We start from the raw sequence: 27,579 nt of genomic DNA, 5'->3' as shown, positions 1-27,579 counted from the left end.
AGAGAGTCACGCTAGGCCTAGGGGCCGAACACATAGGGGCTGCCCAACACCAAGGATGCTCTTACAGACAGAAAAGGCACACGCTCGCCCTGGTCAGCTAGGCTCCCTCTGACCCCAATAGCTTCACTTTCTGTCCACACTTGTCCTTGCCTCACATGCTTTCCCATATGCCTTCTTCCTCCCTATTTCTTTCCTTTCACTACAGCATTGACCTCTTTTAGGCATATGTGTATGGAAGGATGTACATGTGGCTATGGGTGCATGTCAGACTATAAGATGGATGTATGTGGGTCTATAACAGGGAATAACATGCATGTTGTATGGCTTGCCTACCAAATAATAATAACAATGGCTACAATTTACTGAATCCGTACAATGTACTAGGAAGTGTTTATGTACTTTGCAAGAATGATCTCAATTTAATCCTCACAACACCCCTATGAGATAGGACTGTTCTCAGATCCATTTAAGATGACGAAAGTGAGGCTCAGAGAAGGTTAAGTGGCTTGGAAAAGCAAAGGTGACACCGAAAAGTGGTGAAGGAGCCAGGACTTGGGTGCCTCTGACTGAGAGCCAAAACTCTGAGGTGGGATAAAGGCCTTAGCCCTGAGCAGTGATGGCTCCTGGCTCCTCTGATCCCAGGTCCCTACGTGGTTAGTTGGTCATTTTGTTTTTCTTCCAGACACATGCATGCTGGATGCTCTTTGCCTGTCTTCTATCTCTCTCACAATTTTGCTCTGATCCTCCATCCTGGCCTGGCTCCGTAGCTGTCATGGCCCCAATCCCTGGGGTCCATCCGCAAGACATTTCCAAAGCGATGGGATGGTGAGAGCCAGACCTGTAGTGGGGGCTGAGCAGTAGCTCCCTGTCACAGCATCATCGCTCCCCTGACCCTATCTGAACTGCCTCTGGGCCATCCACTGCCCTGACACACCACGCTAACTTTGACCTCTGCTTGGGAAGAAGAAATGTCACCTGCTGGCCCTGCCTGGCCAGGACAAGGAAGGGGAGGCAAGAGAGAGGAGGAACGGGCTGTTACCTGCAGTCTGTGGGGGTGGGGGATGTGGTCCATCCTCTGAGGCTGCCAGGGCTTCCAGAGCCTGCAGAGTGGACACCAGGGCATCATCTAGCTCCTGGGCATGATCTCGGACTGTCCGGGTCTGCACGCTGTCAATCAGTGTCACTGGAATCTCATCGTACAGGAGCCCCCGCAGGTGGCGTCCTTGCTCTTGGCTCTGGGCAGCCCGGCGCTTGGGGTCATCCTCATCAGAACTGTTGTCTCGGAAACCAGGAGGTGGGGCAGCAATGGCAGGCAACAGCGAAGTGCTCTCATCTTCTTCCTCTTCCTCCTCCTCACTCCCAGGGGGTGGGAGAGACATCAAGTCCACCATATTGTCACGAGAGGAGCCAGACCTCCCACCTTTGCGAGGGCCCAGCTGCTCCTGGAGTTTGGCTTTGCAAGAGTCACAGTAGAAGTTCAGGGCTTCAGCCCCAAGGGAATTGTCCAAGGTGTAGGAGCGGGCCCTGCTGGCACAGGGCTCGTGGTCTAGGCTAGCTGCATCAAAGTCATCAGGGATCGCCTCATAACCTTGGCCAGAGCTCTTGGACGTGGGGTCAGACTTGGTCCGGGGCCTGGTCTCCTCAAAAAAGATTAAGTTTTCATTGACATCCATCCGGCTTTCCTGTTCCTTCCTTTGTTCCCGCATGTGGAGGTAGCAAAAGCTGACAAGCTCAGAGTCGGCAGGTGGGGGCGTGCAGCGGCTCGACTTCCTGGGGCTGGTGCCCACGCTGCCCACATAACTACTCTCCTTTTTCCCCAGGTGGCCCCCAGTGACAGGGCGGTGGGCGCTGTGCATGTAATCTAAACCCAGAAAGAGAATCAACAGATGAGTCCTGGTGCTGAGGACTGTGGCTGAGTTCACATGGCGTCTTGGGCCTGGGTCTCTGGCACCCAGCTGGGTGGTGGGTACTGAGAAAGAGCATGATTTGGCTCCTAGAGATGAGGGGAGGGGCAGCCAGGCTGCTGCTGACCCTGAAAGTAGAGTGAGTAGAATTGAATGGCCTGGGTGGCTAAGAGCCCCCAGGGATGGGGGCAATGGGGGCCCCCAGGGGGGGGCCTTTTCTGCAATGGGCAAAGGCATGGGGTGAGGTGGTGTAGGGATGAACACCTTGGTGTCTGGGCACAGCTGGACTCTTACATGGGTATATGTCTGGTCCAAGAGTCAGCTGTACGGGTGAGGTTTGTTTCATGTTCCCTCGGAACTGTCACTGTCTCCAACCCCCTCTATTCAGAGCCTGTGTTATACTTGTGTGAGGTTGTATCTCTTCTAGCAGAAGGAAATGAGTCTGACAAGTTAGTAGTGCTTTAGTGAGAAAGTGTACAACAGGTAGTACAATTCCAAGAGTGTGTATTTCAAAGAGGATGGTCAATGGAGGGCACCTAAAAGAACAGAGCTCTACTAGCAGAATTTGGGGCATCTGAATGTGTCAAGCATATGAGACAGATGCTGGCATGTATATTATGTGGGAGGAGAGTAGGAAGAGCATTTTTTTCAATTCCTCAAATCACATCACTTCTCTGTATTCATACAGGGCTAGCCTGCCTGCTCTATGTACATGTGGCAAAATATTCTAGTCAAGTATTTATTTTCCTGACCATGCCTCACTTAAGAGGAATCTTAGTTTCCTGACCAGGGATGGAACCCATGCCCCATGCATTGGAAGTACAGAGTCTTAACCACTGGACTGCCATGGAAGTCTGCTACCAAATGTATTTTAGAGACAGTAAGTGCAGGAGGAGTTCACAGAAGAGAGAGAGGCCTTCAGTCTAGAATGATCAGAGAAGACTTTCACAGAGGAGATTTAACAATGGTAAGTATGTAGATCTGAGGATTATTCATAGCAAATGCTTTCTTTCTGAATGGCTTCTCTCTTTTAGGCTGCTTTTTGGCCCCTTCCCATGTTACTTGTGAGAATATACTCAGACAATGCCAGTTTTCTTTGCTATCAGAAGACAGACCGATGGCAAACACTATCTTAGGCTAAGACTATATACCTGATCCAATTTAATCCTCACAACAACCCAATGAGGTAGGTGCTATCATTATCCCCATTTTACAGAGAAAGAAAATGATCCATTCATTTTGTGACTTACCTAAGGTCACATGAATTGTAAATGGCAGTCTGGATTTTTTTTTGGGGGGGGGCGTTATGCTACACAGCTTTTGGGGTCTTAGTTTCCCAACCAGAGATTGAACCCACAACCTTGGAAGTGAACGCTCAGAGCCTTAACCATTGGACCAGCTGGGAATTCCCTGGCAGTCTGTATTTGAGCCCAGGTTTGAGAGACTACGAAGCCCATGTATTTTTTTTTTTCTTAAACTTTTTACTTTATGTTGGAGTATAGACAGTTAACAGTGTTGTGATAGTTTCACTTGGACAGCAAAGGGACTCAGGCATATTTATACGTGTATCAGAGCTAGTGGAGGTGATGGAATTCCAGTTGAGCTATTTCAAATTCTAAAAGATGAAGCTGTGAAAATGCTACACTCAATATGTCAGCAAATGTGGAAAACTCAGCAGTGGCCACAGGACTGGAAAAGGTCAGTTTTCATTCTAATTCCAAAGAAAGGCAATGCCAAATGCTCAAACTACTGCACAAGTATACTCATCTCACACGGTAGTAAAGTAATGCTCAAAATTCTCCAAGCCAGGCTTCAGCAATACATGAACCTTGAACTTCCAGATGTTTAAGCTGGTTTTAGAAAAGGCAGAGGAACCAGAGATCAAATTGCCAACATCTGCTGGATCATCGAAAAAGCAAGAGAGTTCCAGAAAAACATCTATTTCTGCTTTATTGACTATGCCAAAGCCTTTGACTGTGTGGATCACAATCAACTGTGGAAAATTCTGAAAGAGATGGGCGTACAAGACCACCTGACCTGCCTCTTGAGAAACCTGTGTGCAGGTCAGGAAGCAACAGTTAGAACTGGACATGGAACAACAGACTGGTTCCAAATCGGAAAAGGAGTATGTCAAGGTTGTATATTGTCACCCTGCTTATTTAACTTCTATGCAGAGTACATCATGAGAAACGCTGGGCTGGAAGAAGCACAAGCTGGAATCAAGATTGCCGGGAGAAATATCAATAACCTGAGATATGCAGATGACACCACCCTTATGGCAGGAAGTGAAGAACTAAAGAGCCTCTTGATGAAAGTGAGAGAGGAGAGTGAAAAAGTTGGCTTAAAGCTCAACATTCAGAAAACTAAGATCATGGCATCCGGTCCCATCACTTCATGGCAAATAGATGGGGAAACAGTGGAAACAGTGGCTGACTTTATATTTCGGGGCTCCAAAGTCCCTGCAGATGGTGATTGCAGCCATGAAGTTAAAAGACACTTACTCCTCGGAAGGAAAGTTATGACCAACCTAGACAGCATATGAAAAAGCAGAGACATTACTTTGCCAACAAAGGTCCATCTAGTTAAGGCTATGGTTTTTCCAGTGGTCATGTATGGATGTGAGAGTTGGACTATAAAGAAAGCTGAGCACCGAAGAATTGATGCTTTTGAACTTTGGTGTTGGAGAAGACTCTTGAGAGTCCCTTGGACTGCAAGGAGATCCAACCAGTCCATCCTAAAGGAGATCAGTCCTGGGTGTTCATTGGAAGGACTGATATTGAAGCTGAAACTCCAGTACTTTGCCCACCTGATGCAAAGATCTGACTCATTGGAAAAGACCCTGATGCTGGGAAAGATTGAGGGCAGGAGAAGGGGACAACAGAGGATGAGAGGGTTGGATGGCATCACCGACTCAGTGGACATGGGTTTGTGTGCACTCCAGGAGTTGGTGATGGACAGGGTGGCCTGGCGTGCTGCAGTTTGTGGGGCTGCAAAGAGTCGGACACGACTGAGTGACTAAACTGAACTGAACTGATACTGTTTCTTTCCTTCTGCTTGTTTTGAGTTTAGTTCACTGATTTTGTTTGTTTGGGGTTTATTTTGTCTATGCCTTGTGGCTTACAGGATCTTAGTTTTCCCACCAGGGATTAAACCTGAGCCATAGCAGTGAACATCCCATGGCCTAACCACTGGATTGCCAAGGAATTCCCATACTTTGTCTTCTTCAAGTTTTGTAAGGTGGAAGGTCAGGTTACTGATATAAAGTCTTTTTTTCTTTTTAAATCCAGGTGTTTATAAATTTCCCTCTAAACCCTACATTAGTTAGATCTCATAAGTTTTCATGCATTGTATCTTCATTTTCATCCATGTCAAAGTATTTTCCAATTTCCCTTGTGATTTATTTTTTGACCCATTGGTTATTTATGAATGCTTTATTTAATTTCCATGTACATATGAATTTCCCAGATTTCTTTCTGTTATTATTTTTTTCTATTTCTGTTGTGCTCAAAAAACATACTTTATAAGATTTCATTCCTTTTAAATTTGTTGAGGTTTATTTTATGACCTAATACTATATGGTCTGTCCAGGAGAATGTTCCAGGTGTACTTAAGAAGAGTGTATATTCTGCTATTGTTAAATGACATATTCTATAGATTTCTGTTAGGTCTAATTGGTTCATGGTGCTGTTCAGGTCCTCTGTTTCTTCAATGATCTTCTGCCTAGTTGTTCTATCCATTATTGAAAGTAGGGTATTGAATTCTCCAGCTATTGCAGTTTTATTGTGTTTTTCTCTTTTCAATTCAATCAGGTTTTGCTTCATGTATTTTGGGGCTCCATTGTTAAGTGACATCATCACAGTTTTGTGATGGCTGTAAGCTCTAGTGAAAAGCAACACTGATTCATTGCCCCCGTCAAACTGGAATTTGAAAGGCATTTGGAAGTTTTTTTTTTCCCCCCCAGCATCTAGACCACTATGATGAACTATAGGGTAATGGTTAAAAACATAGGCTTATATAGTTATATGACAGCCTGTATGCGAGGAGAGTTTGGGGAAGAATCCATTCAGTTCAGTCGCTCAGTTGTGTCCGACTCTTTGCCACTCCATGAACCACAGCATGCCAGGCCTCCCTGTCCATCACCAATTCCCAGAGTTTACCCAAACTCATGTCTACTGAGTCAGTGATGCCATCCAACCCTCTCATCCTCTGTTGTCCCCTTCTCCTGCCCTCAATCTTTCCCAGCATCAGGGTCTTTTCCAATGAGTCAGATCTTTGCATCAGGTGGGCAAAGTACTGGAGTTTCAGCTTCAGTATCAGTCCTTCCAATGAACACCCAGGACTGATCTCCTTTAGGATGGACTGGTTGGATCTCCTTGCAGTTCAAGGGATTCTCAAGAGTCTTCTCCAACACCAAAGTTCAAAAGCATCAATTCTTTGGTGCTCAGCTTTCTTTATAGTCCAACTCTCACATCCATACATGACCACTGGAAAAACCATAGCCTTAACTAGATGGACCTTTGTTGGCAAAGTAATGTCTCTGCTTTTTCATATGCTGTCTAGGTTGGTCATAACTTTCCTTCCGAGGAGTAAGTGTCTTTTAACTTCATGGCTGCAATCACCATCTGCAGGGATTTTGGAGCCCCGAAATATAAAGTCAGCCACTGTTTCCACTGTTTCCCCATCTATTTGCCATGAAGTGATGGGACCGGATGCCATGATCTTAGTTTTCTGAATGTTGAGCTTTAAGCCAACTTTTTCACTCTCCTCTCTCACTTTCATCAAGAGGCTCTTTAGTTCTTCACTTCCTGCCATAAGGGTGGTGTCATCTGCATATCTCAGGTTATTGATATTTCTCCCGGCAATCTTGATTCCAGCTTGTGCTTCTTCCAGCCCAGCGTTTCTCATGATGTACTCTGCATAGAAGTTAAATAAGCAGGGTGACAATATACAACCTTGACATACTCCTTTTCCGATTTGGAACCAGTCTGTTGTTCCATGTCCAGTTCTAACTGTTGCTTCCTGACCTGCACACAGGTTTCTCAAGAGGCAGGTCAGGTGGTCTTGTACGCCCATCTCTTTCAGAATTTTCCACAGTTGATTGTGATCCACACAGTCAAAGGCTTTGGCATAGTCAATAAAGCAGAAATAGATGTTTTTCTGGAACTCTCTTGCTTTTTCGATGATCCAGCAGATGTTGGCAATTTGATCTCTGCTTTGCTGGAGCAGCCGTGAAGAGATACCCCACATCCAAGGTAAGAGAAAACCAAGTAAGAGGTAGGCACTGACAGAGGGCATCAGAGGGCAGACAGACTGAAAGCACAATCACAGACAACTAGCCAATCTGATCACATGGACCATGGCCTTGTCTAACTCAGTGAAACTATGCCATGCTGTGTGGGGCCACCCAAGATGGACAGCTCATGGTGGAGAGGTCTGACAGAATGTGGTCCACTGGAGAAGGGAATGGCAAACCACTTCAGTATTCTTGCCTTGAGAACCCCATGAACATTATGAAAAGGCAAAAAGATAGGACACTGAAAGATGAACTGAAAGATGAACTCCCCAGGTCGGTAGGTGCTCAATATGCTACTGGAGATCAGTGGAGAAATAACTCCAGAAAGAATGAAGGGATGGAGCCAAAGCAAAAACAACACCCAGTTGTGGATGGGACTGGTGATAGAAGCAAGGTTCGATGTTGTAAAGAGCAATATTGCATAGGAACCTGGAATGTTAGGTCCATGAATCAAGGCAAATTGGAAGTGGTCAAACAAGAGATGGCAAGAGTGAACATAGACATTCTAGGAATCGGCAAACTAAAATGGACTGGAATGTGTGAATTTAATTCAGATGACCATTATAATTACTACTGTGGGCAGGAATCCCTTAGAAGAAATGAAGTAGCCATTGTAGTCAACAAAAGAGTCCAAAATGCAGTACTTGGATGCAATCTCAAAAATGACAGAATGATCTATGCTTGTTTCCAAGGCAAACCATTCAATATCACGGTAATCTAAGTCTATGCCCCGACCAGTAACGCTGAAGAAGCTGAAGTTGAACAGTTATATGAAGACCTACAAGACCTTCTAGAACTAACACCCAAAAAAGATGTCCTTTTCATTATAGGGGACTGGAATGCAAAAGTAGGAAGTCAAGAAACACCTGGAGTAACAGGCAAATTTGGCCTTGGAGTACAGAATGAAGCAGGGCAAAGGCTGATAGAGTTCTGCCAAGAGAAAGCACTGGTCATAGCAAACACCCTCTTCTAACAACACAAGAGAAGACTCTACACATGGACATCACCAGATGGTCGACACCGAAATCAGACTGATTATATTCTTTGCAGCCAAAGATGGAGAAGCTCTATAGAGAAGCTCTATATAGTCAGCAAAAACAAGACCGGGAGCTGACTGTGGCTCAGATCATGAACTCCTTATTGCCAAATTCAGACTGAAATTGAAGAAAGTGGAGAAAAGCACTAGACCATTCAGGTATGACCTAAATCAAATCCCTTATGACTATACAGTGTAAGTGAGAAATAGATTTAAGGGACTAGATCTGATAGACAGAGTGCCTGATGAACTATGAATGGAGGTTTGTGACATTGTACAGGAGACAGGAATCAAGACCATCCCCAAGAAAAAGAAATGCAAAAAAGCAAAATGGCTGTCTGAGGAGGCCTTACAAATAGCTGTGAAAAGAAGGGAAGCAAAAAGTAAAGGGGAAAAGGAAAGATATAACCATTTGAATGCAGAGTTCCAAAGAATAGCAAGGAGAGATAAGAAAGCCTTCTTCAGTGATCAATGCAAAGAAATAGAAAATAGAACGGGAAAGACTAGAGATATCTTCAAGAAAATTAGAGATACCAAGGGAACATTTCATGCAAAGATGGGCTTAATAAAGGACAGAACTGGTATGGACCTAACAGAAGCAGAAGATATTAAGAAGAGGTGGCAAGAATACACAGAAGAACTATACAAAAAAGATCTTCACGACCCAGATAATCATGTTGGTGTTATCACTCACCTAGAGCCAGGCATCCTGGAATGTGAAGTCAAATGGGCCTTAGGAAGCATCACTACAAAGCTAGTGGAGGGGATGGAATTCCAGTTGAGCTGTTTCAAATCCTGAAAGATGATGCTGTGATAGTGCTGCACTCAATATGCCAGCAAATTTGGAAAACTCAGCAGTGGCCACAGGACTGGAAAAGGTCAGTTTTCATTCCAATCCCAAAGAAAGGCAATGCCAAAGAATGTTCAGACTACTGCACAATTGTACTCATCTCACACGGTAGTAAAGTAATGCTTAAAATTCTCCAAGCCAGGCTTCAGCAATACGTGAACCATAAACTTCCAGATGTTCAAGCTGGTTTTAGAAAAGGCAGAGGAACCAGAGATCAAATTGCCAACATCTGCTGGATCATCGAAAAAGCAAGAGAGTTCCAGAAAAACATCTATTTCTGCTTTATTGACTATGCCAAAGAAACAGTATAGAGGACAGAAAAATAGAGAAACATCAGTGAATCTAAAAGTTGGTTTTTTGAAAAGATTGATAATACCAACAAACTTTTAGCTGTACAGACCAAGCTCAAAGAGAGACAATTCAAATTATTAAAATCAGGAGTGAAAGAAAGGACATTACTACTCACTCTCCATCAATAGAATCATTTATAAGGTGAATATTTTGAATAAGCTTATGCCAACAAATTAGATAAGCTAAGATAAAATGGACAAATTCCTAGAAATACACCAATTACCAGAACTGAATTAAGAAGATAGAAAATCTAAATAGGCCAATAGCAAGAAGATAAATTGAATCAGTAATTAACTCTCCCCAAATTAATCAAGTCAATCAGTCAGTCAGTCCAAGCCCAAAATGACTTCACTGATGAATTTCATAAAGTGCTCAAAGAAGTAATTTATAGTATTCTTCACAAACCCTTCCAAGAAATGATAAGGAACAGATACTTCTCAGCTCGTTTTATGATTGTCAATATTACCTTCATAGTAAAGCAGACAAAAACATCACACAAGAGAACTACAGACCAATATTCTTTATGAATATAGATACAAAATATAGTCCTCAACAAAATACTAGCAATCAGAATCCAGCAACATATATCAAGAATTACACATCATGCCCAAGAGGGATTTATTGCAGGAATGCAGCATTGGTTTAACATCTGAAAATCAATTAATGTAATATACCACGTTAATAGAATAGAGGACAAAAACCACATGATCATCTCAACAGACACAAAAAAATCATTTGACAAAGTCCAACATCTTTCATGATAAAACTCAACAAGATAGCAATAAAAGGAAATGTCCTCAACATGATAAAGGTTAACTGTGAGAAACCTAAGTTAATTTCATACTTGATGGTGAAAGACTGAAAGCTTCCCCCTAAAATAAGGAAAAAGTCCAGGATTTCTACTTTCACCACTTCTATTCAACACCATACTTGGATTTCTTGCTAGGACAATTATTAAAATGAAATACAGTCATCCAGATTGGAAAGAAAGAAGTAAAACTATTTCTATTTGTAGATCTTATATATAGAAAATCCCAAAGAATCCACTAATAAAATATTAGAACTAATAAACAATCTCAGCAAGACATCCCTGGCAGTCCAGTGGTTAAGGCTGTGCTTCCACTGCAGGGGGCACAGGTTCCATCCCTGGCTGGGGAACTAAGATCCTGCATGCCACACTGTGCAGCCAGAAAAACAAAAAAAAGCCCAATATCAGCAAGGTTACAGTATAAAAACTTAATATATAAAAATCAATTGTATGTTTATGCAGTAGCAATAAATAATCTGATAATAAAATTAGGAAACAATTCTATTTACAATAGCATAACAATAATATACTTAGGTATAAATTTAATAAAAGAAACTGGAAACTACTGGAAACTACAAAACATTTATGAAAGAAATTGAAGAAGATTTAAATAAATGGAAAGATACTATGTGTTCATGGACTGAAAGACTTAATATTGCTAAGATAGCAATACTTCCCAAATTGATCTATAGATTCAACACAGTCCCTATCAGAATTCCAGCTGACTTTATAGAAGTGAAGTGAAAGTCACTCAGTCACATCCAACTCTTTGCAACCCCATGGACTATACTCCATGGAATTCTCCAGACAAGAATACTGGAGTGGATTGCTGTTCCTGTCTCCAGGGGATCTTCCCAACCCAGGGATCGAACTCAGGTCTCTTGCATTGCAGGTGGATTCTTTACCAGCTGAGCCACAAGTAGAAATTACAAGCTAAGTAGAAACTGACAAGCTAATTCAAAAATTCACATGGAATCACGAGATCCAGAATAACTGAAACAATCTTAAAAAGATCAAAGTAGGAGGACTCATATGTCCTGATTTTAAAACTCACTACGAAGCAATGGCAATTCAAACTGTGGTACTGGCATAAGTTTAGACATTATAGGTCATATGGAATAGAACTGAGAGTCCAGAAAAAAATCCATTTTTTTATGGTCAAATAGGCCAATTTAAGAGCTTCCCTGGTGGCTCAGTGGTTAAAAAAATCTGCCTGCCAATGTAGGAGACATGAGTTCGATCCCTGAGTTGGGAAGATCCCCTGGAGAAGGGCATGGCAACCCACTCCAGTATTCTTGCCTGGAGAATTCCCTGGACAGAGGAGCCTGGTGGGCTACAGTCCATGGTGTTGAAAAGAGTTGGACACGACTGAGCACACACACACACATGCTGCCTCTCTAAACATATAGTCAATGTAACCACATTGAGTGGGTTTAATTTAGATCACAGTGGCTGACTCTAGGGAACTCTAGGTCAGCGGGAGAATGGTATGTAATGACCTCTGTGCTTTAGGTAAGAAGTGCTCTAGGGGAGCACCAAGCCAGGAGCACGAACTAGCAGTTCAGGAGGTCTCTACCCACAGGCACTGTTCACAGGGCTCAGCCATGTACCAGGTGCTAACTCCCTTTGAGGCAGATGAATAATCAGCATAGCCAGCCTGGCAACAAGCTGCCATCATAGGTGGGTCCCAGGGGCATGTGCACTAAGCAGGTGGTGACTTCTCTCAGCCAAGGTCCTGATGTCCAAAGGTGGCTTCCCTCCCTGCAAGATGGAAACATCTCCCAGCACCAGGTTGTCAAGGCCAGATGAAACACAGCCTGCCACTTGGTGCTGTGATGTGCAGATCCAAGGAGCAGCATGGGGCTGTGTGGCAGAGACAGTGTGCCTGCAAAAGCCCACATCTGAGGACAGAAGGTTACAGATGCCAGTAAAGTCAGCTATGATATGCTGACGGCTGGGACAGCATGCCTCTCAGACTGAATCTGCTGTAAATTGCTCATCAGCTTTCCCCAAGAGGGATGCCCTAGTCTAGCCCTCTGTACTCAGTTACTCTCAAGGGTAATTTAAATGCTTGTAAAGAAATAGGATAGTGATTCAACTGTGGTGTGCTTAGTTGCTCAGTTGTGTCCGACTCTTTGTGACCCCATGGGCTGTAGCCCCCCAGGCTTCTCTGTCCATGGGGATTCTCCAGGCAAGAATGCTGGAGTGGATTGCCATGCCCTCCTCCAGGGGATCTTCCCAACTCAGTGATTGAACTGAGGTCTCCCGCATTGGTGGTGGTTTGTTTACCGTCTGAGCCACCAGGGAAGCCTGGTGGTCCAACTAGATCACTATATAAGTATATGTGTGTGTGTGTGTGTGTGTGTGTGTGTGTGCTCAGTTGTGTCCAACCCTTTGCAACCCCACAGACTGTAGCCTGCCAGGCTCATCTGTCCACGGACTTTTCCAGGAAAGCATACTGGAACAGATTGCTATTTCCTCCTCCAGGGGATCTTCCTGGCCCAGGGATCAAACCTGCATCTCTTGCGTCTCCTGCATTGGCAGGCGGGTTCTTTACCTATATATGCTCAAGTATATCTCACACACATACACACACACACACATACAGCAGGATGTTGACTTAGCTAGCCTCCTATTACTTGGCCTTGCTATATTCTATAGTCCAGTAATCATTACTGGTTATAATAATGACCTAGAGGCTTTGGAATAAGTTCATGTTCTTTCTGACTCATCATTAAAAAAGCCTGTTATGTTCAATCCAGCTTTAGCACTCTGTGCATGTCATGGAGTTTTAACTTCATGAAAATCAGTAAGCCATGCATGGACTATGTAGTAGCCATTAAGCATAATACTTGATTCACTAGACCAAACTGCCTTATAACCGTGAGAGAAAACGTAGAGTGAGTTCCTTCAACTGTCATCCCAGTTGGGGCCCCCAAACCTTATTTTCATGGATTTCCCCAGGATACAAGGGAATTCAAGGCTGGAGAGAGAAGGTAGCTGCCTCTGGATTTCCCACAGCTGGAGAACAGGCATTTGTCTGAGTCTTTCTCAAGCCCAGGTATTGTTCTGTTGTGTCAGCTGAATTTCCCCTAAATAAATGCAAAGGCACTTACTGCACTGACATTATCCATTTCATCATCTGTCCGTATTCCCCCGCTGGACTGTAAGCTTGGCGAGGACAAAGACCATGTCTGTTACTCCTGGCTCTATCCGCACTGCCTGGCACATAGTGAATACTAGAGAAAGAGTTGTTGAGTGAATAAATGAAATACCTCCTGTGGGGAAACTACTGATAAAACCCAAGAGGTAATCCCTTCCTTCCCACATCCCCATTTTCCTTTTTCATTCAGTCTCAGAGGAGAGGAGGTGCTTTCTCTTCTCTACTTGTGGGTTTAACAGCATCCTTTTGGCCCAGCCAGCTGAGAACTGAGTCGAGCTAGCTGGCAGCCAGTAACTGCCGAGGGACAAGAATAGAGAGCAGGCCAGGGATACCAGGCCCTGAGTGGTCTGGAGCTTTGGTTCCTGAAGGTAAAGCCCCACTGAAGTTGGCAGGATTCCTTTTCCCTATAGGCCTTGGCTAAGTAACACAGTACTGGGCCTTGTGTTCTGAAATGAAAGTGCGGGCCAACAGAGGAAAGCCATCTCAGCTTTGTACCAGGGACTGATGGCCCCTCACTGTAATCTGGGCAGAGGGCTCCTCAGTGGTACCCATTGCTGTCTTTCTAGCCTGTCCTTGGGGCCAAGGGAGAAGAAGTGCACACCAGCCCCTGACAGGCAGAGCCAGGAGGCTTGCCCTGTGCCACTGGCTGAGAACACTGGGTGGCTGTTGTTGAACCCAGCATCTGACAGTCCCAAAGGCCACACAACTAGGCCCTGCTGTGGACTCAAGGCCTTGGGGAGGTGAAGCACTGCAAACAGCAGGGACACCACTGTGGTCTGTGTGGCTCCCACATGGACAAGTGAGGCCCTATGGTAGAGACAGCCTGAGCCCCCATCACTCTGCAGGCCCAAGGGGGCTCTCAGGAATCGGGAAGGACCAAAACCCACATCCAGTTTTTTGGAAACCTCTTTCCAGGCTGCAACACCTCCATGAGAAATGGATTTGCCTTTGGAATAGCAGCAGGGTTGCAACATACAATGTGCTCAGTGGAACTGCCAGGACACAGAAGACTGTGCTGCTTACTTGGTGCCATTGTCCCCACAGCAAGGAGAGTATTTAAGGACAGCATTGGCTAGGGTGGGATGACAGAAACACTTTGTCAGGCCGGGTGGGACTGGCAGAGTCACTCCCAGGGTCTTGTGAAAGTGGATCCCTTTAAACAACTGTCATTTCCACACCTGGTCCTCAGCTGGGTTCCAGGCTTTTCTTTCTGGCTTTCCTTTTCCATGTCTCCCTCTTGGTGCTGTTCAGTAAGAGGTATCACTGGATGTGATGACAGAGAGGAAGACCACGGTGACACTGACAAGGTTAACGCTGGCCTTGGCATCCTTTGACCATCAGAGGTTTGATAGTGCAGATGGCAGCTCAGCCCCTTGGCTCCTTCTATTCTAAGTCACTTCCTATGCTTCTCTACGTAGAACCTCCTTCATGTGCCTTAAGGCCACTGATCCTTTCCTACATCTGTGTTTGGTGGATTGCCTTCTAATTCCTTTGGTCAGGGGCTTCCCCAGTGGTCCAGTGGCTAAGACTCCGAGCTCCCAATGAAAGGGAGCCTGGGTTTGATCCCTGGTCAGGGGACTAGATCTCACATGCCATAACTAAGATTTCACATGCCACAACTTAAAAAAAAAAAAAAGATCCTGCATGCCACACAAAGATGGAATATCCCACATGCTGCAGCTAAAACCTGGCACAGCCAAATAAAATAATAATAATTCCTGTGAACAATGCGATGAGATGTAAACACAGGCTTGTCACCACGTTCGTGAAGAGATCATGAAGTGAGAGGGTGGGTGTGAGTGTACACAGCCCACAGGCTGCTGGTTCATCCCCTGAAAGTGTGTTTCTACTCTTCACTCTACATCACAGGTAACCATACTGCAAACCAAGACAGCCTTAAAGAGACGAGACAAGCGGCAAGGCAAGCGGATGGAGTCATCAGCATGTGAGGAAGGCGACTCCTGGGCAGTCAGTCTCAACTTCCGCCCACGATGTTTGGGTGCTGGGACAAGGCAAGCCTCGGGTGTAATACATGGAATGTCTGTTCTTTGGGTCTCCTCCCTCTCCTCCTACTGTGGTTCAGGACAGCAGTATCTGGACTGGGCTGATCTGTCCTAAGGCCCCTATGTGTCGCATCACCAGCACAGCTCTGGGTGATACACTGAGTTGCCTCACTGGGAAGCCTTCTGTTGGGGGGCAGCCCTTGACTCTATCTGATCCTAGTGATCATTCCCTCCTATCTCTGAGCCTCTTGCTGGGCTTGCATAGCCCTTCCTACCCCCGCCTTCCATGGCCTCTTACTCCAGGCAGCTCCGTCAGTGCCCACTCTGATGAACAAAAGAAAGGTTTTAGCTTCATTTTCAACTGCGCCAGGACATCTGTGCATCTCTCCTAGATCACTGTACCTCTAAAGCTTTGCCTTAGATCCCATGTGATTCTCCAATTGGTTCTATGCATTGCTCGTTTGCTATTTTTATGTTATGCTTGTTGACCAACTCAGACACAAAGTATTGTCACCGGCATCCTTTGTGGGACAGGCCCATATGAAGGCCAGCTGTCTTTTCCACTGGCTTGGGCCAGGGGAGACGCAATGGTGTATCAGGGACTCCTGGTAAACCAGGAGCTGGAAGAAAGGGGTGAGCCTTCCTCCATGTCTGCAGGGTCCAAAGGGCCTCTGAGACACTGAAAACTCAGGCTGAGCCCTACCTGCCTTGATCATTGGAGGTGGTAGAGGCTGGCTGGCGGGCCTGGAGAAGACCATCTTCTTGGAATCCAGCAGGAGGCGGCAGTACCCCGCAATCAGGCAGGCAAAGTTGGTGGCTTCGGGCCACTCCATCAACAGCACCAGAGGCTGGGGGAGAGACAGGAGAAAACGTGAGGAGGCAGGAGGGAGGGGAACAGGTACATGTCCAGGAGAACAACAGCAAAGACAAGATGACTTGTATAGTTATGAGAATATCCTTTCTGAATCCCACATTAAGGCACCTAGGCTGACAGATAATTTCTTCTGATTTGAGAATTTATTTATAGTCAACTCTTCCCCAGGTATCAAAACTAAATCAACCTTTAATTACACATTTAATGAACCACTTTTACTGAAACAGACTAAAATTATATAACATCACATGACTGCTGTGTGGCTGTTTGGGTTTACTGAGGCTCGGCAGATGGGCAAGCCTGCTGAGAGAACAAGGCTAAACCTGGGAGTCTAGGCTAGGTTGGGGAAGATCCTTGACAGGAAGTTCCTCAAATGCATGAACTATCTCTTACTCAACTCTATAACCTGCTATGATACCCAGAAGAGCTCCCCGGACGTGGACACTCTGAGCAATCCCGTCCTCCCTGTGTCTTCTGGGCCACAAAGTCTTTCTGGTCTGTAGTCCTGCTCAGACCTGCATGCTGTTCCCCGCATTTCCCTCTATTTCCCTAAGTGCCCTCACAGTGTTAATCAGTGCCACTTAAAAGAGTTTCTTGGTCAAATATGTATGTGAAACAATGAGTTAAACAAAGCTATGCACACAATTATACTTATGGGAATTCTCAGATCCTTTAATGTGCGCTGTGAAACTTCAAGAGGAGGGCTTTAATACTGCAACTTTTTCCAATTATTTGATCAAAAAAATCTATTTTTATAGAACATCTCATAGTAGCAGGGCTGCTTTTTTTTTGGGGGGGGGTTGTTTTATTTAACCCACACTGGAAAATACTAGCATACTCTGTTGATTTCTGTTCCTGACCCTAAATCAGTCAAATTAATCTTGGGGTTAGCTAGCTGACTACTTCAAAGACCTGGCAATGATATACCAAAAAAAAAAAAAAAAAAAAACCACACACACAAAAAAACACAAAAAAAACCCCCAACCCCAAAAAACACCTACACCTTTTCCAGAAACCTTCCCAATATCTGTATTCTTCAAGTGTGGCTTGAAAATAAATTTGGGTCAGACTGAAGCCAGCCATGAGAGTATTTTCCCTGCCATAGGGAAGTGGCCTCCAGGTAAAGACCACTGAAGACTAGCTAAAGAGGAAGCCATGGGGTCATGCATCATCTTGTCTTTTGAGTGTTTCTGGACCAAGCATTAAGAGCAAAAGGAATTAAGAGGAGGGAATGAGCCTCCTCTGACTAGTGAAGAAGCTACTGCAACAGTACAGGTGAGGGGTGATTAGGACCCTACTAGGGGATTTCTTGATAGCTCAGACAGTAAAGAATCTGCCTGCAATTCAGGAGACCTGGGTTCGATCCCTGGGTCAGGAAGATCCCTTGCAGAAAGGAGTGGCTACCTATTCTAGTATTGTTGCCTGGAGAAACCCCACGGACAGAGGAGCCTGGTCGGCTACAGTCCATGGGGTCACAGAGTCGGACACAAATGAGCGACTAACACTTCTACTTTCAGGGCAGTAGCAGTAAAAAGGCACATCACAAACACTTGATGGAACTTGGTCACCAACTTGACGAGCCCTGTTTGGCTGGACCCTCACCTTGGGAACAATTCTGAATCCAAACCAGCTCAGCTTTTAGCTAAAGTTGCAGCAGTCAGTTTTTTTGCTATCTCTCAGGATCCTGAAACATAGCTTGCATTGAATATTTTCAGTTCATATAGACCAGGGATTGGCAAACTTTTTCTGCAAAGGGCTAGATAGTAAATATTTTAGGCCTGGTAGGCCACACAGGCTGTGTTATAGCTCTGCTATTGTAATGTGAAAAAAGCCATAGATAATCTGTAGGCTAAACAAATGGGTGTGGTGGTCTTCTCCAAAAACTATTTCTAGAAACAAGTGCTGCTGGGTCAGGTTTGCTTCATAGTTTGCCACCTAATCTATGAGTAAAGCTACTTTCCAACTAAATACAATAGTCTGTATTCACATTCACACCTCTCAGCTTGTTTCATTTGTCAACAGTGATCTCATAGTCCTTTGGAAATTCTTCTCTGGACTTCTGTTTCCGAGAGATGACACTGTGCTCTAGTTCTATAAGCTCTGACCACATTTGTCTCTCTCTCTCTCTCTGGGTCTCTTCTTGTCTCAGGCTCAGTCCTCAGGCATCAACTTTCATTTTTGAGCTAGGGATCCCAAAGTCACTATTTCTAGTCCATTCCCCTCTTGAACTCTTTTCCTATCTCAGAGCTTGTACCGTGCTGGGTCTATATCACACAGTCTTGTGCTGGATCGAATCCTATCTTAAGTTGTTTAATAGTTATTGTTCATCTAATTATACTGCACGCCACAGTAAGGCATTTTGGATTCTGCCCCACAGACAGTGAGTTAGTGATGTTCCTGTAGAACTCATTCAACACCATCAGGAAAAAAACAAAAAGGAACCATCTTTACCCAGAAGAGCAATGACTCTATTCTCCAGTGATAAAGGGACCAGGGATGAGACACTACCTTTGAATCATTGTTTGGAAGGGGTAGAGGAGATGTTTGTACCTCCAGTTAACACATGCTTCTCAATCACCACAGAATGGTCAACTTTGTGTACAACAAAGCAGAGACAGGGGGGAATGGGATGGGGTGGTGAGGCAGGGGGAGAATAAGATCCCCTTCCTTTCTGCGTCACCCCCTGCCACCAACAGCAGAAGGATACATAGAGTGGGTGTAGATAGCTGCTACTGCCATTACTAAGGCCTCTTGCCATTACTACAAGCTAGGCTGGCCTCTGGAGCATTCACACACATCATGGCCTTGCTTCATTCTGGACCCTCATAATCTTCCTCTAAGACCAAATCTTCTCAAGGTACATGTAAATGGGTCACAAGTGTGCTGAGATCCTGAGCCCCTCAGCCTCTGGCCAAAACTGCCTCATCTGTTTATTCCAGTGGGCCATACAAATTGTGATATTTTCATGATTAAGAAAAGGTGAGGATACACTAACCTGAGGACCTTTGATAGCCTCCTGATTGGCCTGCCTTTTTTTTTTTTTTTTTTTTTCTGGCCATGCTGCACAGCATATGGGATCTCAGTTCCTGACCAGGGAGCAAACCCATGCCCCTGTAGTAGAAGCACAGAGTCCTAACTACTGGACTACCAGGGAAGTCCCAGCCTCTTTGCTTCCAGTCTCTACTCACTTCACCTCCATCCTGCGGCCTGAGCATCTGTCTAAAACACAACTCTCACTTAAAATCTTTAATATCTCATCACCTAAAATCTACTGCCTTCCAACATCACACAAAGCCTCTCGTGACCCAACCTACAGCTCCAAGCACATCTTCCACTAACTCTGACTCCTCTCATCACTGTCCTTCACCATATGCTACAGCAACACCACATCATTTACAAGGTGCTAGACAGGCCTTGTGTCTTTGCCCTCTCATACCTTAACCTATGCTGTTCCCTCTGGCTGAAATGCTCCCATGCCCTGTCCACCTAGCAAGCCACTACACACTGGCTAAACGGCTCAAGGACCACATGACCCCCTGAGAGATGCAGCCGTTCATCCTAGAGTGGGGCCAATTAGGTCCTGCCCTCATGGAGCTTATAATCCATCAGGAAATAAGATATAAATGAAGGGAACTTCCTCAGTGACTAGGACTCAGCACTTTCACTGTGGTGGTCTCAGTTCAATACCTGGTTGGGGAACTAAGATCCCACAAGCCTCTCAGTGCAGCCAAAAAAATAAATGAAGTAATCATACAAAGGAATATGATTACAAGGTGTGATAAGCACTACGAAGGGAAAGTGTGTGTGCATGCTAAGTTACTTCAGTCGTGTCTGACTCTTTCCGACCCCATGGACTGTAGCCTGCCAGGCTCCTCTATGCATGGGATTCCCCAGGCAAGAATACTGGAGTGGGTTGCCATTCCCTTCCCCAGGGGATCTTCCTGAGCCAGGGATTAAACCCTTGTCTCTCTGTATCCTGCCTTGGCAAGTGGTTCTTTACAACTAGTGCCACCCAATATGAAGGGAAAGTAGAGAGACCGATCAGAACATAGAATGTACTGGACTGGTGGGTGGGTGGGTGTGAATGTGTGCATGGGTGACTACTTTGGGTTCAGAAGCTGGAGAGAGGTTCTTTGTGGAAATGGCACTGACTGACAAATAGAACGAGAGACCACTGGACCAAAGCACAGGCTGACTGACTGATGGACAGACTGATGACAGACTAGCTGGCTGCAAGCAGTCTGACTCACTGATGCACTGGCTGATGAGCTGGCTGCAGGGCAGGCAGAATGCCTAACAGCCTGACATCTTGACTGGTTAGCTGGCTAGCTGGCCAATGGATAGATCAGAGGCTGAGTGCCTAACTGGCTGATTGACTGAACTGTCTGCCTTCAATGTCCCCTCTTCTCTCCTACCCCCACTATGGCCCAATGTCAGTAATAAAACAGTATGAAACAAAATCTTATGCCCAGAGAGGGCCAAACGTAGCCTGAGTTGGCTCAGCAAAGCACATCAGCAGCCTCTCATCTGCATCGCCATACAACCCAATCGGCTCCAGCAGGGGCCAAATGTAGCTCATGAAAGGAACAGAGGCAGTTTTTGCCATCAGGGGTAAAAAAAAAAAAAAAATCTAATCAGAGGCAGGCAAGCAGAGAGATTGGATAGGTTTTCTTAGAAACCTTCAAAAACAACATTTTATTTTAAATAGGATTTTAATGATCATGACGCCTAATGTAATGCTTGTCCCGACAGAAACCACTAGAGCAATAAGGCTCAAACATGAGAACAGGAGACACACTGGGCCACAAGAGATCCTTTGGGACTTTAGCGTGATGATTTCTTTCTCCCCCTTATGGGTTTCCGTGGTAATGGGGTATGGTAATGGCCCAGAGCCATCTCAGTCCCAGACTGCTGTCTCCTGGAGAAAGATATTTGCAGACTACCTCATGTTTACCTCACTCAGAGCAAGTAAACTGAGTGAAAACTGTAACTAAATAGGCCCAGTGAAAAAGTGAAAGTGACAGTCACGTCCAGCTCTTTGCAACCCCATGGATGTAGCCTACCAGGCTCCTCTGTCCATGGGATTCTCCAGGTAAGAATACTGGCGTGGGCTACCATTCCCTTCTCCAGGGAATCTTCCTGACCCAGGGATTGAACCCAGGTCTCTGACATTGCAGGTGGATTCTTCACTGTGTGAGCCACTGGGGAAGCCCTTAAATAGGCCCAAGCCATCTTCAAATGGAAAAGAGGAGAATGGAGTTGGAGGCATGGCCAGCCCTGAGAAAGTACAGCAGGGATTCATCTGACATGCTCTAGCACCACCTTCCTGGGGTGCCCTGGGAGTTTGAAGGCACCCAGCACTTGGGGATGCCAGCTAGGGAGGGGACTGGCCTTGCGGGAGCCTCAGCTCACACTAGCATCCCTGAAAACAGGAAAAAATGGAAATTTAGAGGCCTGGAGGAGTAAGGAACAAGATGGTTGTCCTTGAGTCCCAGGGGACTGGTGCCTTTGCATTCTTGCCTCCACAGCACCAGGAAAGGCTAATTGTAATAGTCGGCCAATTCGGGGGCAAGGCAGAATATCACTTTAAGGCAGTGGTTCTCAGGCCAGATGCACATTAGAATCACCTGGGAAGCTTTAAAAACTTATCTACTCCTGACCTCATCCCCAGAAATTCTGGTTTTTAAATGGTTTGAAAAGAAGGGCCTGGGCAGCCAGTGGTTTTTAAATCTCCATACGTGAATCAAATGTGCAGTCAGAGCTGACTGCCTTAAGTGAACAGTCTCAGTTATTAAGGCCCTTCCAGAATATTCCCAAACCAGAATAGCACATCTAGGGGGAAATGGCCAATTCTGGTTTGTAACTTCATGTTCCTTGTTCAGGAAGTTCAAAGAGTCTTTCCTCAGTGTACCTCATGCAGTGGTGTGCTGGTAAACATTTAACAACCAGTTCTCCAAAGTTCTGATTTGTAGCATTTGCTAACTTCCCTGGCATACATACTCCCACCATGGCTGCTTTCCAGTTATCAATATGACCTCACTGAATGCAGAGTTGGGAGAGATACATATGCCCAATCAGCTCTTATGTGCCTGTGTGAGTTGGGTCCAGCACGACACTGGCCCTACAGAGAGACTCCTACTGAGCCCAGGAAGTCACCCTCCAGTGCAGAGCTTCCCAGACTGTCTTCCCAAATCCTCCTCCTTGTGCACATATATGGAAGAGGCACTGCTTGGTAACCACAGATCCTGCTAATATAAAGTGCCTGCTGGAAGCTTCCTTAATCCCCCAGCCAAAATTAATTTCACACTCCTCTGTATTCTAACATGGTCTTCCCATGTTAAGAACCTGGCAGCCAATGCAGGAGACTCAAGAGACACAGTTTCAGTCTCTGCATCGAGGAGGAAATGGTAACCCACCCCAGTGTTCTTGCCTGGGAAATCCCATGGACAGAGGAGCCTGGTGGGCTACAGTCCATGGGGTCACAAAAAGTTGGATGTGACTGAGCATGCATGCACATACTCTAACATGATCTTGCTACCTCTTCTAAGGTACCTTCTTTGGTATGCATATAAGGGTGTACTTCTTTCTCTCCTACAAGACAGTAAGCTTCTTGAGGGCTAGGAGCCATTTTTTTTTTCATCTTTGTATCTCCCATTGGGTTTAGTGTCCTTCCAAGCAACAGTAAATTCACAGTAAATGACTACCTAATGAAACCTGGATCATTTTGTCCCCACCCTTCTTCTTTTCCTCCTACCAGTATATCACCAATTCTGCCAGTTTACCCAAGAAAGGGACACTCCCCTGTCCATTTCATAGGGCACTGACTTGTAAATAGAGATGCTCATGTCAGACATCTCTGAACACAGATGCATCAGATTTTATGTTAACAGAAGTTGGGTTGCAGATGAAACATTTATCAAAGAAATGACACTTTAACGGAGTGAATGAGAGCTTCCTATTTGAAGGAATCTTAGTTTCCTGTTGCTTCTGTAACAAATTAAACTTAGTGATTTAAACAGTACATGTGTGTTCTCTTACAGTTCTGGATATCAGAAGTTTGACACAAGTCTCATAGGCTAAAATCAAGGGTAGGCAGGCCTGCGTCCCTTCTGGAGGCTTTAGAGGAGAACAGGTTTCCTTGCCTTTTCTGGCTTCTAGAGGCTGTCCACATTCCTTGTTTTATGGTCCCTTCTTCCATCTTCAAGGCCAGCAAGGTTGGGCTGATTCCTTCTCACATCACACCACTCTGACCTTCTCTTCTGTCTCCCTCTTCCACTTACAAGGACCCTTATGTTGACACTGGGCCCACCTGGATAATCCAGGCTAATCTATTTATTTTAAAGTCAGCTGACTAGCAATCTTAATTCCATCTACAACCACAATTCCCCTTGCCATATAACATAGTGTATTCACAGGATCTTGGGCTTAGGGCATGGGAAGTTTAGGGGAGGTGTATGATTCTGCTTACCACACATGATAAACCTTTTGACAAAATAGAAACATTTTAATATAAATTAGAATTCTCCCGTGGTTTCTCATATGCATTTTATCAGCACCTTTAAGTAGAGCCAATCTGATCTATCTACCACTTGATGGTTGTATCATCTACCTAATGATTTGCTGCTTTTCACTCAGCAAAGCATAACCTTCTCATACCCCCCTCCATGCACCAACAAGATGTCCTGCTTACCCTGAGATGTAGTGTCTCACCACCTCACCCAGCCACAGTGTGGACCGTCTGTGAGCCGTCTGCACGGCACCGTGCTTCAGTGCATTCAGGATACAGGCAGCAGGCAGCAAGGGTTAGGTATAAGACCTCTGCATTGTGTGTGGAAGAGAGGAATGTGTATGGGGATATGCAAGCAAACTCGTAGTAATTCTATGTTTCACCCTCACTCTTGTCCATTATCACAGCTATTCCTCCAGTTCAGACCCTGCCCTGGTCACTTCACCCTTGTACTTGCACTACTTTCCCCTCTCTGCCTCCCTGGCTTCACATTAGCCTTGCAAACATCCATCTGGTACACTGGTCCCAGTCAGCTTTTGGCCTGTCATTCCTCTCTTCAAGGGCCTACAGTGGATTCCTAGTATTCTAACACATTGAATCTCAATTCCTCGGACTGGCCTTTGAAACTTTTCACCAGCTCGTTCTGCCCACCCCCAATCTCTCTCCAATCTCTTTTCTCATTATTCTCCTCTCCAGCCAAGCAACTATGCTTATCGACCCGCACACATGGCTTACTTATTTCCGTGCTTGCTCTCTGTCTGTGAACACATCCCACTTCTCCTTGCTAATCCATGCCTATCACTTCAAGATCCAGCTTCAAACACTCTCCTGTGGGAAGCAAGTTCTGATTAACCCCTTCCTCTTCTTTTGTTCCAGGTTCCACACCACTGCTACTGCTGCTGCTGCTAAGTCACTTCAGTCGTGTCCGACTCTGTGTGACCCCATAGACGGCAGCCCACCAGGCTCCCCCGTCCCTGAGATTCTCCAGGCAAGAACACTGGAATGGGTTGCCATTGCCTTCTCCAATGGTTCCACACCACACTTAACCACAAAATTGACTTCATATGAACTTTTCCTCAGTGCTGTTTTACATTGGCAAAAATAATAGGTTGCATTTGTTGAGTACTTACTCTGTGTCAGACAGTGTCCTAAGACATTTTACCTCATTTTCTCATTTAATCCTGAATGACGACCTTTGGAGACAGGCACTCCATTTTGCAGTTGAAGAAATCAGTGTTCAGAGAGGTTAAGACACTTTCTCAAGGCCACACAGCTAGGAAGTGGCAGAGCTGAGATTTGAACCTGGTCCGTCTGATTCCAGAGGTCCATACATGTTCTGATGTGGTATGATTAAGGCAGGTCATGTGCCTTTGTGAGTCTCCCCAATAAGAGTGTGACCCCTCCTGGGTGGCATTCATGCCCACAACTGTGGCCAGATCACTCCTAGAAATGAGAGGAGGGTTCCTCACTCAGGCAACACCCAGCAACTCTGCTGGGGCTGGTTCCTCCCAGAACCACAGATGCAGAGGTCAGTGGTTCTCAAACTTGACTGTACTACCAAATCACCAGGGAACTGAAAAAGAAAGAAATCCTGATGCTCGGGCTGCAGCCTGACCAATTAAATCACAAACTCTGGGAACAGGGTTCAGTCATCTGTATTTAAAAAAAAAAAAAAAAAAGACTCTAAAGGAAATTCTGTTGTGTAGCCAATGTTGAGAATCACTCTCCAAACAGGAGACTCAGCTGGAAACCCGTTTCTCAGTTTTAAACCCTTTTAATTTCTCAGGAAGTCATATCTTCCCTGTATGTCTTGTCTTTCCTCCCCTACTTCCCTGTCTGTTTTGCTTTTCACCCAACAACATCTGAGGAGGCCAGCAATCATTGGTTGAGGAAGTGGCCACAAGCCAATTAAATACTGGCTCCAGGAAGGTTCCTAAACCAATGGAAAGCCTATGAATCACAGGTGGAAAAAATTAATATATTAAAGCTTCCTGGGTTTCACAAAGACAAAAATAAATAATTTGCTCTTTTAGAAACAGCAAACATTCCACCTCTTAATCTGCTAACAATATCTCCCCCTGGGAAATCCTTTAAGATTAAGAAAGGAAACTTGCACCTCCTCTAACAGCTTCCACCAGCTGGCAGGCAGGCCTGCCCCCCATCCACACTGGTCACTGGGTATTCAAACAGGAGAGCCATAGAGGGGGCGGCTGATCACGGCTGCCAGATTCTGTACAGGCGACAGCTGCTTGCCAGTCTGAAGGAGCTGATCTATGGGAAAGGTTGTAAGATCCTAGAAGAACTTGACTCTGGAAGGTGAAATGGGGACGAGGCTCTGCCTGCTCCCTGTCCCCCCAGGACCCCTTGGTTCTGTCCACACAGACACTCCCCTCCTCGATGAATCCAAGTGTGTGCACCTATGGCACCCAAATGGTGTGCACACATCCCTTCAGCCTTGGGGGAAGCCGGGGGCGGGGGCGGGGCTGGGGAGGCCAGAGTCCCAGGGGCTGGTCCATTTACCCCAATGCCCCACATGAATATCAAGTTCTATGTGTGCTGTGACATGATAAGGATTGGGAAGAGATGGCCTAGGGGTAATTCCAAGTTCCCCAATCTCTGTGCCCATTGCTAAAAACCTCTCACGGGTAGATCAGACACTTTCTAGCCTTCCCTAGCATGGGCTGACCTTAATAGGGGGTCAAGGGCCTCCCTGGTGGCTCAGTGGTAAAGAACCTGCCTGCCAATGCAGAAGACTCCGGTTGAATCTCTGGTCTTGGAAGATCCCACAACTGAGCCTGTACTCTTGAGTCCAGAAGCTGCAACTACTGTGCCCTAGAGCCCATGTTCCACAATGAGGGGCAACGAGAAGCCCATGCACTGAAACGAAGAGTAGCCCCCACTCATCGCAACTAGAGAAAAGCCCATGCAGAAAAGCCTGTGCAGCAATGAAGATCCAGTACAGCTGATAAATAAATAAATCAAAATTTTTTTTAAATTGCAAAGGTGGTTAAAAAAAAATGAGGTCAAGATAGCATGTCCCAGAGGGTTGAAAAGAGGAAGAAAGATAAGCCCCCAAAGGCCCAGGATCTGAACCACTTCAGAATCACTGAACCTCACCTCATGGGCTAAAACTATTTGTCAAGTTTACTTCTTCCTCTCTTCCCCAGGCCTGTTCCTGGGAAGGAACCCCTCGAGGCTGGACTTACCTTGGCATCCATGATGCTGGTCTCCACCCGGGCCACGCCCTGGTTCTCCCGGAACAGCTGGATCTTGCTGATCTTGCTGAACTCGGACAGCACAGTGGTGAGGTTGGTTTTGAGGTCAATAACATGGCTGATGCCGTGTCGGGGTCCCACCAGGAGGGTGGTGGCTGACTGCTTCTCATCCTGGGGCCCCAGCGTGGTGCACAGCATTCACAGAAAGAAGGGCAAAGGAAGTGGGGAAGAGGAGGTGGAAGGCGGAAAGACAAAACAGGCATTGGACTGGTTCTGTTGGGAGATCTGGAAATATCTGGAGCTCAGGGTCAGGGCAAGAAGACAACCTCGAAGGGAAAATGGTCTGGGATGCCCCTGTTCCCAGGACAGGGCCCTGGATCATCGGTCTAAATGGACACATTAGCCTCAGTAGCAGGGAGAGTGAAGTGGGCAGCAACAGGGCTAGTTCTAGCAAAATCATCAAATAGGTGAGGTCTGTTTTGGTGCCTTTGAAGTACCCTTGTCCTACTAAACCCCAGAGATTTTTCCATTGGTTGCCCTGGGCCACTCAAGTCTCCCTTGGTGCTCTGTCTGAA

At 45.7% G+C, this 27,579-nt stretch overlaps 1 protein-coding gene across 5 annotated transcripts in view; it reads right to left on the bottom strand.

Moving 5' to 3' along the window:
- Window positions 1–27,579, bottom strand: part of FRMPD3 (FERM and PDZ domain containing 3) — a 145,791-nt gene that overhangs the window by 4,353 nt on the left and 113,859 nt on the right. For 4 of the 5 annotated variants that reach the window (XM_059883657.1, XM_015461596.3, XM_059883658.1 and 1 more), the window contains 3 exons: window positions 26,996–27,175; window positions 16,112–16,256; window positions 1,040–1,861 (listed from right to left, as the gene is read on the bottom strand). In XM_059883657.1, the coding sequence (XP_059739640.1) occupies window positions 1,040–1,861; window positions 16,112–16,256; window positions 26,996–27,175 (1,147 nt within the window). The remainder of the gene's footprint in view (window positions 1–1,039; window positions 1,862–16,111; window positions 16,257–26,995; window positions 27,176–27,579) is intronic. The other variant, XM_015461597.3, reaches the window with a different exon arrangement.

Source organism: Bos taurus, chromosome X, assembly GCF_002263795.3.
Source record: "Bos taurus isolate L1 Dominette 01449 registration number 42190680 breed Hereford chromosome X, ARS-UCD2.0, whole genome shotgun sequence".
NCBI classification, from domain to species: Eukaryota; Metazoa; Chordata; class Mammalia; order Artiodactyla; family Bovidae; genus Bos; species Bos taurus.
This window is presented reverse-complemented; position numbering and strand designations above follow the sequence as displayed.